The sequence below is a fragment of the Enoplosus armatus genome, chromosome 12 (genome assembly GCF_043641665.1).
Source record: "Enoplosus armatus isolate fEnoArm2 chromosome 12, fEnoArm2.hap1, whole genome shotgun sequence".
Classification (NCBI taxonomy): domain Eukaryota; kingdom Metazoa; phylum Chordata; class Actinopteri; order Centrarchiformes; family Enoplosidae; genus Enoplosus; species Enoplosus armatus.
The window spans coordinates 11,853,472-11,867,620 of record NC_092191.1 but is presented as its reverse complement, the minus strand read 5'-3'; the positions used below and the strand labels follow the sequence as shown (position 1 = coordinate 11,867,620).

At 38.9% G+C, this 14,149-nt stretch overlaps 1 protein-coding gene and 1 pseudogene across 3 annotated transcripts; both read left to right on the top strand.

The window, feature by feature from the left end:
- The first annotated feature begins 1,822 nt into the window (after positions 1–1,822).
- Positions 1,823–2,866, top strand: LOC139294587 (peroxiredoxin-like 2A; annotated as a pseudogene).
- A 621-nt stretch (positions 2,867–3,487) lies between these two features.
- selenou1a (selenoprotein U 1a) lies at positions 3,488–9,796 on the top strand. 3 transcript variants are annotated; one of them, XM_070915716.1, is made up of 7 exons: positions 4,968–5,027; positions 5,614–5,862; positions 6,909–7,094; positions 7,561–7,652; positions 7,758–7,898; positions 8,644–8,808; positions 8,887–9,796. In XM_070915716.1, the coding sequence occupies exons 2-7, from the start codon at positions 5,667–5,669 to the stop codon at positions 8,980–8,982; spliced, it is 876 nt and encodes a 291-aa protein (XP_070771817.1). In that variant the 5' UTR covers positions 4,968–5,027; positions 5,614–5,666; the 3' UTR covers positions 8,983–9,796. The 3 variants fall into 3 exon arrangements, with proteins under 3 accessions (XP_070771819.1, XP_070771817.1, XP_070771818.1); XM_070915718.1 differs by lacking the exons at positions 4,968–5,027; positions 5,614–5,862 and adding an exon at positions 3,488–3,517; XM_070915717.1 differs by lacking the exon at positions 5,614–5,862 and having other exon boundaries at positions 4,976–5,027.
- Positions 9,797–14,149: the final 4,353 nt, after the last annotated feature.

Here is a 14,149-nt window from a genome sequence, read left to right as displayed (position 1 = left end):
AATATAACCACAATACCATTCTAGCAATGCACTTTCATCACAGACTTTACGCAGGAGCAAGACAATGTGTTCACTTCACATGTCTGTCAATGATACCTTGTAGAAATGTGTAATTAATAAGTGATAAAACACTGACCCCCTTCACACACACTCCACACACCTTGAACCCCCTTTACTACACCACACTCTGTCAATGGTTCCTCTTATAGAGCTGCTATCTCCACTTGTGGCGGTTGTTAAAAAGGGTCATAAAATAGAGACACAATATTTTTGAAGATGGATATGATCTATATCAAGAATTGTGAGCCTGAAAAAAAAGTCTCTTATGGTGTTACAATCTATCTTTTTAGATTATGGATGAAGTGCTCTCCTTTAGCTTTTAGAGAGACTCTAATACAAACTTTTCTAATATTCTTCTCCCCTTATGTGTGTAAATCAAAACTAGTAGAAGCAGCTCTCAATAAAAGGAAACAAAACATCCACTAATCAACTACATATGGCCTCAACACCACAGAGTTGAATCAACTTCTCTCTAAGAATCTCAAGCAAAACTGAACATTACAAACTTCACAAAAATAGGATTTATTTTAGGCCTGTTGTATTGAATTGCATTATTAAGTAAGAAGTTGTTGTCGATATAATGAGATCAACCTCAGATATAGTTCAGTCAGCAACTATTTTGATAATCAATTCATCTTTTTTTTTTTACTATTTTCTGACAATTTGGAGTCAAAACAATGAATGGATTAATTGAGAAAATAATTGTCAGATTAATCAATAATTGAGAATTGTTAGTTGCAGCCCTGAAGTCTGCCACTGGGCAGGCTTGGTGAGTCAGCGCTGTAATGTCACTAACCTCCTGCAGGGGGCGCTCTTGCTCTGAGCCATGACAGCTGGCATGTGATCTCGGGGCCTCTGCAGCCCTTTGGGTCTGACCTGAAGAGACAATGAAAGGCAAAATCTTTGAGCTCTCCACTGACACGAGTATATTTCAGCAAATTCAGATGGAGTTCATTAACTTAGATCTTATCCTGATACTTATAAGACTGAAGGGTCGTGTATGTGGGTATCTATATTTGTGGATATTAACAGCTTGATCATAATCAAGGCAGCATAACTGATTAAATAAATACTAAAATAAACAGTTACACTGCTCTGCACCATGCTGAGCCTGGTACTGAGGACTCAGCTCAACGTGAGCCTTGTTTCACACCAGTCTTTGAGGAATTCCTCTCGTGTTACGTTCACATAAGCAAGGCTTTCACTGTGATTGGACTGATCTGAGTTTAGAGGGCTTAAGGGGTTGAAAACATCAGATTCCTCCTCATTAGCAGCGAGGCACAGTCTGGTGAGTATCACCTTTTTACATTTTTTGTTGACATATTGTACATTACTAAATGTTAAGTTAAATGTTAAGCCATTGTAATGTTGACTATTTCATCTTATTGGTAATTTTCTTTTGTTAATATGTGGAATCCATGCATGTTGTTAATCCAATCAAATCCTGAAGTGTCGAGCGGTCACATGGAACAGTACATTCCTGCTTTCTGAACAATAACAAGAAATTTCTAGAAAATCTTTGTTTGGGGTTCTTAAGAAACCTAAGACAAATACGTTGATCATCTAGTGCAACGATTAGATAAAGAAATTAACAAAGTTTCTCATGCACAAAGTCAAATAAAGATAGAGCTAATGCTAAAGTGAGCTAACTGATGAGGTAAAAACATCTTAATCTTTTTCAAAGTTGAAGCAGAGATATATTAGAAAGTTAATCTTTTTGCATGTTTTCTCTGTAGGTGGCCTGTGGAGCGAGTGTAGGGTCATGGCGACTGTGACTACGCTCCTGAAGGCCATGAGCCTGTTTGTTGCAGAGTTCATCAGCTCCATCACAGACTGGTTCCAGACAAAACCAGCATGGGCCAACCTAGAAGTGCTGGAGGACACAGAACTGAAGACCACTGGAGGCGGTGAGTCAGAAAATAGAAACAAGCCAAATCTATTAACTTGCAGACATGCAGTGACATTTAGATTCAATAATGCTCCTCTGTCTCTTTCAGTCCATGAGCGACACAAGGCCAAAACTCTGTGGGAGAAGACTGGAGCCGTGGTCATGGTTGTTCGGCGACCTGGATGATTATTGTGCAGAGAGGTATGAAATGACATGCCTGTATGTGTATTAGTAATGAGAACTCTGCCTAACTAGTTAACTTTCATTCATGCTACTTGTTTCTCTCTGTCCCTCCCTCCCCAGGAGGCTGCAGAGCTGTCCTCTCTGAAGTCCCAGCTGCAGGACCTTGAAGTCCCGCTGTTTGCTGTGGTCAAAGAAAACCTTGGCAAGGAGCTGGACTGCTTCAAGAAATACTTCTCTGGGAAGGTCTATGTGGATCAGAAGGTCTGCTTTTGCTAAACCATCCACTACACATGGCTTTAAGATAGTAGGTGAAACATGGATGGTTACAGAATTTAAGACAATAAGCTGCTTTTATATAATTCTCATAGAGAAATTTCTACGGCCCTCAAGAGAGGTGGATGTTTCTCTCCATGTTTCTGCGTGTTGGCGTGTGGAGGAACCTCTGGCGGGCCTACCGAAGGGGATTCGGAGGAAACCTAAGAGGCGAAGGACTTGTCCTGGGTGGAGTCTTCGTCATTGGGCCTGGAGATCAGGTAGGCTGCAACTGCCAGAATAAATATTTTCTGACAAGCGTACCTGGATGTTTTCATGGCTTTTAATGATGTAATGTTTTTTCCCAGGGTATTCTACTGGAGCACCGCGAGAAAGAGTTTGGGGATAAAGTGAATACACTGGCAGTACTCAGAACAGCCCGCACAATGCGAGACGACATGGCAAGATAGACCTCGGAATGCGAATGAATGGACTGTTTGTTAGTGTGACATTATGTAATAATGGCTGCAGCATGTTTTCCATTTGTATGTCATTCTTCTTACCCAGAAGATTTTTGTTTCATGTTAGGCTTCTAACATGCTGTACTCGCATTGCATTTGCTCCATTTGTAAATCTGATGCCTTTCTTTATTCACGTTTTGCTGATATGTTATGCAATGTCACAACTCAATGTGGTTCAAATGTGCCACTTTAACTGTTTATTGACCCACTGTCTGCATTTCTGGTCTTGGTTGTGTGATGGTCCTTTGTGTGTTTTAATGAAGATTTGTTTCTAAACTCTGCTGAGAGGACAGCTCTGATGCTTGCACACAAAACCGACACTTTTAACAAGACAGTCTTGTCCTGACACGAGGGAGATTGAAACGTTGGAGTGATAAAAATGCTATACCAATAATAAACCAATGCTTACAAAAAGATTATCTGCCTACTTACATGTCCATGTATCTTGTTTTGCCTTGTCTTCAAACATTATTGTCAAAGTTCAAATATTTCTTAGCCAGCTATCTTCTTCGATTAGTTTTCCTGCTCCCTAAATCGTTTAGTACGCCTGCGCCGAGATCTGTTTACAAAACGCTTGACCAGAGCGGCGCTGTTTGTCGCTTCATTGATTTTGGTGAGTGTACCTTTATTACAAAAGGTCTGCATTAACTTTATATAATAGTGGCAGCGTCTAAACAGGTGCACCTGCTTCAGCAAACCCTGCTAGCTCCAGGCCCAGACGCAATAAACTAAAGACTAGTTAAACCGTTAGCCGAGCTAACTGCTAATTTATCGATTGCTACGACACTATTGTCACTGTCTCTGTGCCGTCTGTGGCTAGCTACAGCAACTTTATACGAAATAGTATTATTGTTTGTTATGTAATCCTCATTAATATCTCGAAAACGTTTAAATATCATATTCCTACTCGGTTAACGTTACGATTTTAAATGCAGCCTATAGAACCATTTGGTAATGTCAAACATGGACAGTAACAAGGTCATTATCTTCATTATTTGCTGCGGGCTGAAAGGGCGGTTACTGGTTTAACTAAGCTGTTTCTGCCACCTCATCTTTACATCTAACTAGGTGAAGTGTCAGTAGCGACATTCAGATCCTTTACTTAGAATAAAAGTAGCAATGTCTCATGGTAAAAAAAAATAAGTTAAAAGTAAAAATCCTGCATTCAAAATGAATGTGTTATTATTTTTAATGTAACTGTTAGCCTATATGAAGCCAAAATAAACAAAAAATAAGGTATCACACAACTACACACAGCAACAACAGCACAGTAATGACTAATCAAGTTAGGTATGTTGGACAATATTAATTAACCTTGCAGCTTTGTTCAGCTATTGATAAACAGCAAGCAAAGTAAGAACTGGATCAGGACTGATGCTGTGTTGAAGTGTTGTGAGTTCCCTATCCATCCAGGCAAAACCAGAATTTAAAATTAGGGTTTTAACAGCTGGTAAAAAAAAACGTTTATTTAGTAAAGTTCATTATGTAGAATGTCCCTCTTCATATTGTTCTATTATCATATATATGATATTATTGGATTATTACAACTGATTGTGTATACATACATTTTGTATGAAAAATCTTAATCTTTAAAGTAACTATTAACTATAGCTGTCAAATAAACGTAGTGGAATAAAAAGTACAACATTTCCCCCGAAATGTGAAAAAGAAGGGAAAAATATAGCATAAAAGTACCTCAAAACTTTATTTAAGTACAGCATTAAGTAAAAGTGCTTAGTTACTTTCTACCACTAGACACTATGTGATCATCCTAGCATCGTCCGGGCATCTCACTAATATGATACAACTCTTGATTTATTGGATGTGTTCATTGTTTACAAAGTATTGGGCAACACCACGTCATGTTTGGCAGTACCAGTGTTGGCAGCTCTCTCACTGCTCGCTCTGCAGACTCATTCAAGGAACTTAGACTCTTCCTTGAGTTGCAGGCATGGGCGTCTGTCTCTATTGGCTGCTGCTGTTATCATTTTTTTTCAGCCCTTTGTCCTCCCCAGTTATAAAGTGTCAGAGCACAAATGCATTTGGATGATTTACTGTTTGAGACTGGATGAGTTAAGTCCCGGGAGAAAAAGTATTTCTTCGCATTTTGCAAATGGAGACAAGTTAGTATAAGACATTTTTACTTTTCAATTGGTTATAGACATAAGATGCATTTGATCCTTCTTAAACATAGTCAGTTTGTTTTGTGTAATACCTGCAATACTGGTCATTTTTAACTCTCAGTGCATGAATGTCTTTGTGTAGCATATTGTAAACTATATGTTTGTGTTTTCAGTGTAATCTGTGTTGATGTGTTTAAACCGCAAATTTAGGGTGCAAGAAAAGGAAGTTTGTTTCTAAAATGGAGAACTGTCACACCCCAGTAAGATGATTAAATTAAGAACCACACATTTTTTACTTTGTGCGTTGATCGTGTTTTCATTTTGATATCGCACACTCTGCAGGGTGGGTAGTAAATTCCTCTTGTAAACATAAATAAAACCTGGCTAACTGGTTTAAAGGTAGGTATAAAGCTTTATCTGAGCAGTCTAGACATGAAGAAAGATGCCATGGTATTTTTTTCTCTTAAATCTGTGAAATCAAATGCAAACTCCTTGAAAGTAGGGCTTGCAGTAGAGGTGGATTGTAATTTGGCTTCGCACAAGTGATTTAACTTTCATAGAAAAGACTTGTGTTTCTGTCTTTCAGTGAAATCTTGAGGGTGTTTGTAGTCAGAGGGTCAGACTTTTTCCGCTGCCCCGATGCTGGCTCTGTCCAGGTGTCCGACAGCTTTGAGGTGGAGACTGTCCCTGCGCTGCTCTGCCCTCTCTCTGGGGAGCACAACCATGAGCGGTCAGCCCTCCACCGCAGCCAGGCCCCAGTTTCTAAGACTCCAGACTGCTCTGTTTCACCAAAGTGAAGCCAAAGCCAGTCCTGACCCAAACAAGCCCGCTTCAGGCAAGGACATATTTGACTGCCAGTCAACACATTTAGTGCCCACTTTGTGCTGAAACAAATCTAGTGTTATGAAAGTAGACAAAATAAATGAGTCATTTGATAATGATTTTATCTTTCATGCACTGTAAAATGTTTTCATAAGAGTTATGATTTAAGTTTTTAATTTTAAGATGAACTCAGGACTGTAGTTTCATCCACTGTTGATAGACAAATAGCTTCACTACTTACATAAAACAGTACAATGTACTGAAGCTAAAACAATTACAGAAAATTGATTTGCAACTATTTTTGATAATATTTTAATCTTTTAATGCCAAACATTCACTGCTTCTGCCTCTCAGTTGTGAATATGTGCTGGCAGTAAACTGAATATCTTTGGATTTAGGAGTAATTGTTGGACAAAAAAGACATTTGAAGACATCACCTTGAGCTCTGGGAAATTTGGATGGACATTTTTCACCATCTTCTGACCTTTGAAAAATTAATCAAGAAAATAGTTTGTTGCCGCCCTACATTACACTGCAGAATTTCCTAAAGAAAAAACAATTAAAATAAAAATTGAAAAGCACAATAAACTACACAAACAAATGTTAGCAGTCCCAGCGTGACTCATCAAGAAACTCACCAGCTGCAGTAAAAAAAATAACGTCTACACACTTCGGTTATCTCGTCATGTTGAGTAGCATCTCATCTCCTCAGTAAGTATGTGAGTTATTTAATCTCATGAATGAGGTTTTGAGAAGAGGCTATGCTGGTTAAAAGCACCACACTGACAGACTGATACAGCACTACACTCAAACACAAGACAAAATCTGCAGGCTGGGTCTTGTTGGTCTCTCAGCCTCGGGGAGATTTGAGGTCTTTGTGTAAGAGAGAACGTGGTTTGCAGTGAAACGTGCAAATATAAACTAGTCTGCACATCTGGCAGCTCTGAGGCCATAGGCCATGAAAAGAAAACTGCAAAAACTGTTTTGTCAAAGTAAATCATGTTTCTTTTGCATTATGATCATCATCTCGTGACACATTTCTCTGTTTTTGTGCTGCAGTGTTGTCCTCTGGGTCCGGGCTGGAGGGGGAGCTGTTCGGGATGGGGATGTGGTCTTTCGGTCTGGGTGCTGTCGGAGCTGCTCTAGCAGGGATCTTCCTGGCCAACACCAATCTGTGTCTGCCTAAAGCTGCCCAGGCATCGCTGGAGCACCTTGAAGATGCTGACCTGCGCTCCACCACAGATGGTAGGCAGGCTCTCTGATTGGCTGTTTAATAATGTCACCCACCAATAAGCCTGTTCGTCTTAACACCGGCTGTTGTTAAACCCATTAGGAGGAGAATCAACATTACATCAGCACAAGACTCAGCCATTTTCCTTACTGTTGCATGTTTGTATGCATTGTATATGCAGTGAATGAGGTTTTGTGTGGCATTTAAGCTGCTTTCTCAAATCTGCTGGTATTACAGATTAGATCACTGTAAAGGTCTTTGCTCAAAGCTGAAGGTTGAGTTACTGTGTTATTCTTAAGCATATTCAACATGCAGATGTTCCATATGACCATGAACATTTAGCTTTTCTCCTGCAAGGCTGCATCTTTTATCTTCCACGATGGCTTTATTGAACTCTTGCAGCAGTAAAACCCATGAAGTCCTTGTGACTCTCTTTTATCAGGAACATGTCAGATTGCAGCCTTCTTGTTTTGTCTGCAGATGACAAGACCATCAAAGCAAAGACCCTGTGGGACACAAGTGGGGCTGTGGTCATGGCCGTACGACGACCTGGATGATTTTTGTGCAGAGAGGTGACACATGACTGATGATGAGTTGAAATTTAAACAGTGTGTGTGGATAATATTTTCCCTGACGATGTAATCTAGCTCTCTCTCTCTCTCTCTCTCTCTCTGTAGGAGGCCTCTGAGCTGTCCTCTCTGAAGCCCCAGCTGGAAGAGCTCGGGGTCCCTCTGATCGCTGTGGTGAAGGAGAACGTCGGCACAGAGATCCAGGACTTCAGACCGCACTTCGCTGGGGACATCTACATAGATGAACAGGTTAGCAGTGGCAGATAACATCAGATCCTCCAGATCTCACCCTCATGCCAGTCAATCTGAACTACATTGTAATAAAAACATGTCTTACTCCTTAATAACTCCTCTTTTTTTTTTTGGTATCTTTTAAAGACTGGCACCCCGGCAGCACACACTGATAATGACAACCTGTCCCAAAACCTGACAATAATACATACTTTAAAATAACTGATAAGAAATACTTTGTTTCTCTCTGTTTTCCTTTTGTCTTCTATGATAGAAAACATACAGGCAAACAGAAATAATTCACATTCGGGAAGCTCAATCTATTAAACAATTAATTGATTAACTATCGTTTCAGCTGTGTGTATCTCCTAGTCTCCTAGTGGACTATATATAGGGCTATTAGAGTCTTGTTAACTAACTTACTAACTAACTTTTCATCATTTTTTAATGGTCCTTTGACGGGGAATAGGCTGTTAATCAGTTCTTAATTAGTTATTGCTGGAAAATGAAAATGAGTCACACATCTTGATCTAGATTTTAAGTGATCCTTCTGCATTACTGTGTTCATCTGCCGAGGGGCAACTTGAGATTTGGCAAATGAGGTGATAAAGCAATTTTGGCAGTTGAAGCATTAATAAAATAAATCCATCGTATTGCAGAAAATCATTACGTGAAATGAAAAAGCATGAGGACATCCACCTAATTCTTTCCTGCATGACACATTTCTCTTGATTAGGACTAAAACTAAACTGTGTGATTGTAGAAACACTTCTACGGCCCGCTGCAGAGGAAGATGGGGGGTCTGGGGTTCATCCGCCTCGGAGTGTGGCAGAACTTCATGCGGGCCTGGAGGTCCGGTTACCAGGGCAACATGAACGGCGAGGGCTTCATCTTGGGGGGAGTGTTTGTCATCGGAGCGGGCGACCAGGTAGCCTAGCAAAACATCTGGCCTGTATGAAAGCTTTATTAAACACGTCTGTATTTTAACCGCGTGTTGTGTTTGCAGGGGATTCTCCTGGAACACCGTGAGAAGGAGTTTGGCGATAAGGTGGAGACCGCAGATGTTTTAGAGGCTGTCAAGAAAATTGTGCCAGTGAAATAAGTTGTTTGTTTTTTTTCCCTAAAACAAATTCCAATAGACAAAGTACACTGTATTTAGATCAAAACTAGAATTAAGACATAATTAGCATTTTTAACTCGACACGTTGAGTTGCCGTCAAAGTCCGTCCATCACTGAAATACTGACATTACAATGACATTTAAGTCTGTTTGTGGTGTCTAATATCACACTATTGTCCGTCTCTTGCACATTAATTTACTGTTGGTTAGAAAGTGGAGCTGTGAAATGCAGGACGGAGCCGATATTATCACAGGATTTGTCACTGATTATTCCTCTTTACCTCTGCAGACACTTAAAAGCTAATTTATTTTGAGACGGGTATTAAAAACAGGTACTAAGGGACTTAAAGGCAGCATTTTCATTCAGGTACATCAACCTTTAAATTTAAGGTCACTTGAAATCTGTCCTTTAGAGAACTACATCATTTAAAGGCACAGTTGATTAATTATTCTATTAACTCTGTTAGCAGTACAGTTTTTAATAATGTTCCTATGTGATGTCTTTGTTTGCTGCTCCTGGTCAGGCACCTAAATGTACCTCCAACATGGCAGACGAGTGTGTATGTGTGTGTGTGTGTTACAATGACAACTTGACTCTAAACTCAACATTGAGAGGAGCAGGTTTGATGCTCAAACACAGACCGCTTCAGCCACTGTCGCCTTATCGAGGAGTGTTTGTGGTGCCCGAAGCAGGTGTTGCTGGCATGTTTGTGTGTGTGTGTGAGAGAGAAATTGTGTGTACATGTACATGTGAATATGCAGAAAATAAAATTAATAAAGAAGACCTCATCACCACATCTTCACTATGCTCCAGTGTGTTTAATTTTCTTATCGAACACTTGACCACAACAGCTTACACATGTTGGTGGTTGATTCTCAGCATGAGCAGCAAAATAACCAGATAAACAAACCTCAAATCTAAAACTATGCGCCTTTATACCATGACCACTGAAAATTCTCAATTCTGATTGGTGTGGATTCATTTTTAGCAACCGAACTGTTGAACCAGACACCTGTGACGCCGATATTTTCTTGTTCTAATAATGCAACATAAAACGTGTTAGATATTATCCCTCACATATTTCATGCATTTATATCAGATGGTAACAATTTGCACTCCAAGTGATTTGGATGGATTACAGAACGGATTATTATGCACAAATAATTATTCTCATTTCTACTAGTTTGTGTCTGATTCATGGAAGGTAGGTATACTTATAGTTTTCCTACTAAATAAATCTGATCATTATTTAAACATTAAATTGATTATAGCTACAGAAACAAAATATACAGATACTATGACAGAAAACTGAAGGGTGAGTTGTCATTTTCTGTTTAAAGTCGGAGATGAGTCCAAACATGAATAAAAATTCACCAGTTATCACGTTTAAATCACTAATCCTGTGAACTATTTCATCCTCAGACGTCTAAACCAAGACATCCACTATCGCTAGACTTAGATATATAATACACAGTCATGTTTGTATTTCCAAGCTGGGTTGCTAACTTTGTGCGTCCAAAACATAACATGTAACAATTCAGATGACATTCTCAGTTTAATCTTAGTTTTATCTGATTGCCTCTTACCGTCCTGGCTGTTGAGCAAACAAGCCTCATCAGATCAGAACTGGTTGTTCTACTAAAATTTAATTATACTAAAATTATTTTTTGGCCTTTGGTCAAGAGCATGAGGAGGATATTATATATATATATAGAAAATTATTTAAAAATATCAAACTAAACAGGTTTGGACATTAATATTACATATTTTATTCTATTGCTCTGAGTAAAATACATTTCACATCAAGGAAATATATTTCAACACAATACAAAATAGAGGGAGAAAACACTGCACCAATACTGACAGGACAGCATGTATTTAAGTTGTATGTACATGACATAACCAAAACATTCATGGAGTGTAACAATAACAGAGATTGTCTTTACATTTGTGCCTTCAGTATGCAAAGATTTGACTTTTTTCTTTTTTCATGGCATGCTCAACCAAAGTTAAAAATGAGTGGGTTCTCAACCAGTGTGCCAATATTCACTGGTGCTATGTGGAGAAAAGTCAAGTTTATTATGAGATTCTATTGTAATGTCAATAAAACCTTTAACAAAAATATGACCTTTAACTGAACTAAAATGTGTGTTTTTATCTATATCTATCAATTGTGTGTTAATGACGATGCTCTGTGACGTTCATGAAACATTTGGTGTGTTTTTGAGTGTTGCACTGACAAGGTCGAGGACCACTTCTGCAAAAAAAAAAAACAACTACAACATGTTTTTGCATGAGAAAAGCCTGGCAAAAAAGGTCCATACGATAAAGCTGAAACGAAAACTTTAAAAGCTACACACTTCTCCTCCTCTATCCTGTACAGTCATACCCGTCTCATCTTTGGCTAGATCTACAGTATGGGTGCAGCATGTTATGGTGGTACAGTACCGTCACAGGCTGAGATACATGTTAACAAATGTGTCTGAATGCCGACTAAAACCCTCCAGTTTTGTTCTTTACACTTTTGCGCCATAATTCAAAGAGCAGAAAAACACAAAGGAAAAAAGCAGAAACTAATCTACTTGGTTATGAGCAATGAAAGCTGCCAGAAAATGAATGAATTACGAATTAGCAGTAACATTAGTATAACATAGTTCATTCAACATCATCCAGCATGACAAACAAATACATTCTTCAATATATATGCTTTAAAAAGCTCATTTTAAATAGCAACACAAATCCAACTACAGCAGCACAGCAAAGGTTATGTAGTGCAGTTTCACCCTCAGCAGGAAAACACCCCAAACACAACACACGATAACTACCATCAGCACTGATAACAGAAATGAAATGTCTGGATTGAGAAATAGTTTGATTGTTGCTCAGAGGGTGAAATGTTTATATGAAAATATGAATGACAATGAGGGAGTAATAGAGAAGTTCAAAGTAGAGTTTCATTCCAAAATGAGATTTCCAACATTTAAGCATAATAGAGACATCCACATTCACATACAGAAGTGAGGAGTCATACCAAGACTCTCTCTTTCAGGAGAGGCTCACGTATGTTTATAAGATGTAGCAAATTTCAGGTGGCAACATGATCTGGAGAGCACTTTGGAATGAAATCCTTCAATTCTAAAGATCACATATAAAAACAATCATTGTGTGTTTCTGTCTGTACAGAAGTTGCTTCATAAAAATGCAATTGTAGTGCAGTTGCTACAGTCGCTTCACAAATTAATTTACCTTAAATGAATGATTGACCTTCAAATTTCAGAAACATAAACTCAAGTGACGTACATGGGAGGAGTTTGAAGAGTGGGTTAGACACAGGACCTTCAACCACGAGATTGCCGTTTGTGTCCCGTGTGAAGCTAACCCTCTTTTCCTGAACAAGTTGTTTTTCAGAAAGCCTTTCTAACACAGGGTGACGTTGTTTAGGTTTAGGCAGCTAAACCACTTGGTTAGGCTTTCTGGCAGAAGATCTTTGTGGCAGAAAGCCCTGAAGGCAAACTTCTCCCATGTGCTACAGATGCTTGATGGAGATGAATCAAGTATGAACCTGTGCACTCTTACCATTGGGTATAACAAACAAAACATCACTTTACACAAGCATTGAGTCGTAATCTGTGACTGTGTTCACTGTATCAAGTTAAGTCCGATGAGAGGAACGCTCCTCTAATCTGAGAACTCATTAGCCCTAAAGCAATTTGCAACAAATTACACACCTCTGAACTCCTGTAACACGAGCAGCTGACATTGTTTTCTGATGCATAGGTGGGGCCATCTGGTGGATTCACTAACAGAGGCACACCTTTCAGTTAAACTCTCTTAAAATTCTTCATGCATATGTGCTTTATATATTGTGCATCATATATATATATATATATATATTTATAAATATATCCAAGAAAAATATACTCATTCTTGCATAATCCAGACAAACGACACTGGGATAAATTCAGCTGATATTTCCTCATGTACAACATCATAACTAACTAACCACACTGGACAGTCGTGTGCTTGGGAGAGCTTGGCCGACAATGTGAATGAATTTGATCAGAGAAGCTCAAACTCAGGCAAACTGTCCACTTAAACGAAGCAACAACAAAGACTGTGCACACAGTTACCCACTACCCTGACCTACAAATAAGCATTTAGTATTTTGACTTTGTCACGCAACATTAGCTACTTTCATTTGGTACAATAGAACATCGACGGCTCTAGTGTAGACAACAGTTTTGCAGGAGGCTAGCAAGCTGTTGCACATAAAAACCCTGTATCTCCAGCTTTAAGGAACTGAAATTAGACAGCTGTGACTTATTTCAAGCTGACCATACAATCCTCCAGTTCAAGTGTGGACATTAAAACCAACAAAATTCGAGTTACAAAGCTTTCACAGCAAAACACTGTTGTCCACCCTCTGCACATCGCTGTATTTAAAACACACAAATGGCCAAACTCAAGAGGGAATTTCAGGTCAGATCGCAGCATTTCCTCTTAGCAACGACATGTAGACACAACACAGTATGTTCCTCCACCTGACACAACCACCAAACAAGCACAATCACCTACAACAATCAAACAATTCATTAATATGCCACTAAAGATAGCAACTGCACTAGTTCATAAAGTGATCTCAAATGAATAAAAGGCCTTGAACAGAACAGGCTGCCACTGTCATGGCAACAGCAAATATTCATGTTGATAGAAACCACACTGTACTGTATGGCTGTGCTTTGTGAGCTTTTGCAGTATATTTTCTTTGCCACATGTACCTAGTACCTCATTACCTGATCCAAGTCTATGAAGGGACATAAGTACACTTAAAGGAGAGTTGAAGAGAGTAAGAAGCTGCACCAGTTAACAAAGAGTACAACTCATGAGAAAGTTATTCATCAAGGGTTGGACTATTTAGAGCTAATCAACACACTGGTTTTTCCAGTACAACTACAAGGTGGAAATTAATTAATGGCAAGAATCTTAACATACTGTGTACATGTGTAGTAGCATAAAATAACACTTCTCAAAACAGAATAATACAACGATGACTAGGCAAGAAAGAGGAAATCTAAGTGAGTGGGGACGCAAGGCAAAAACAATTATGTTACATTCAGAAGCAATTACACGCACGACTTACAAGCGCAGG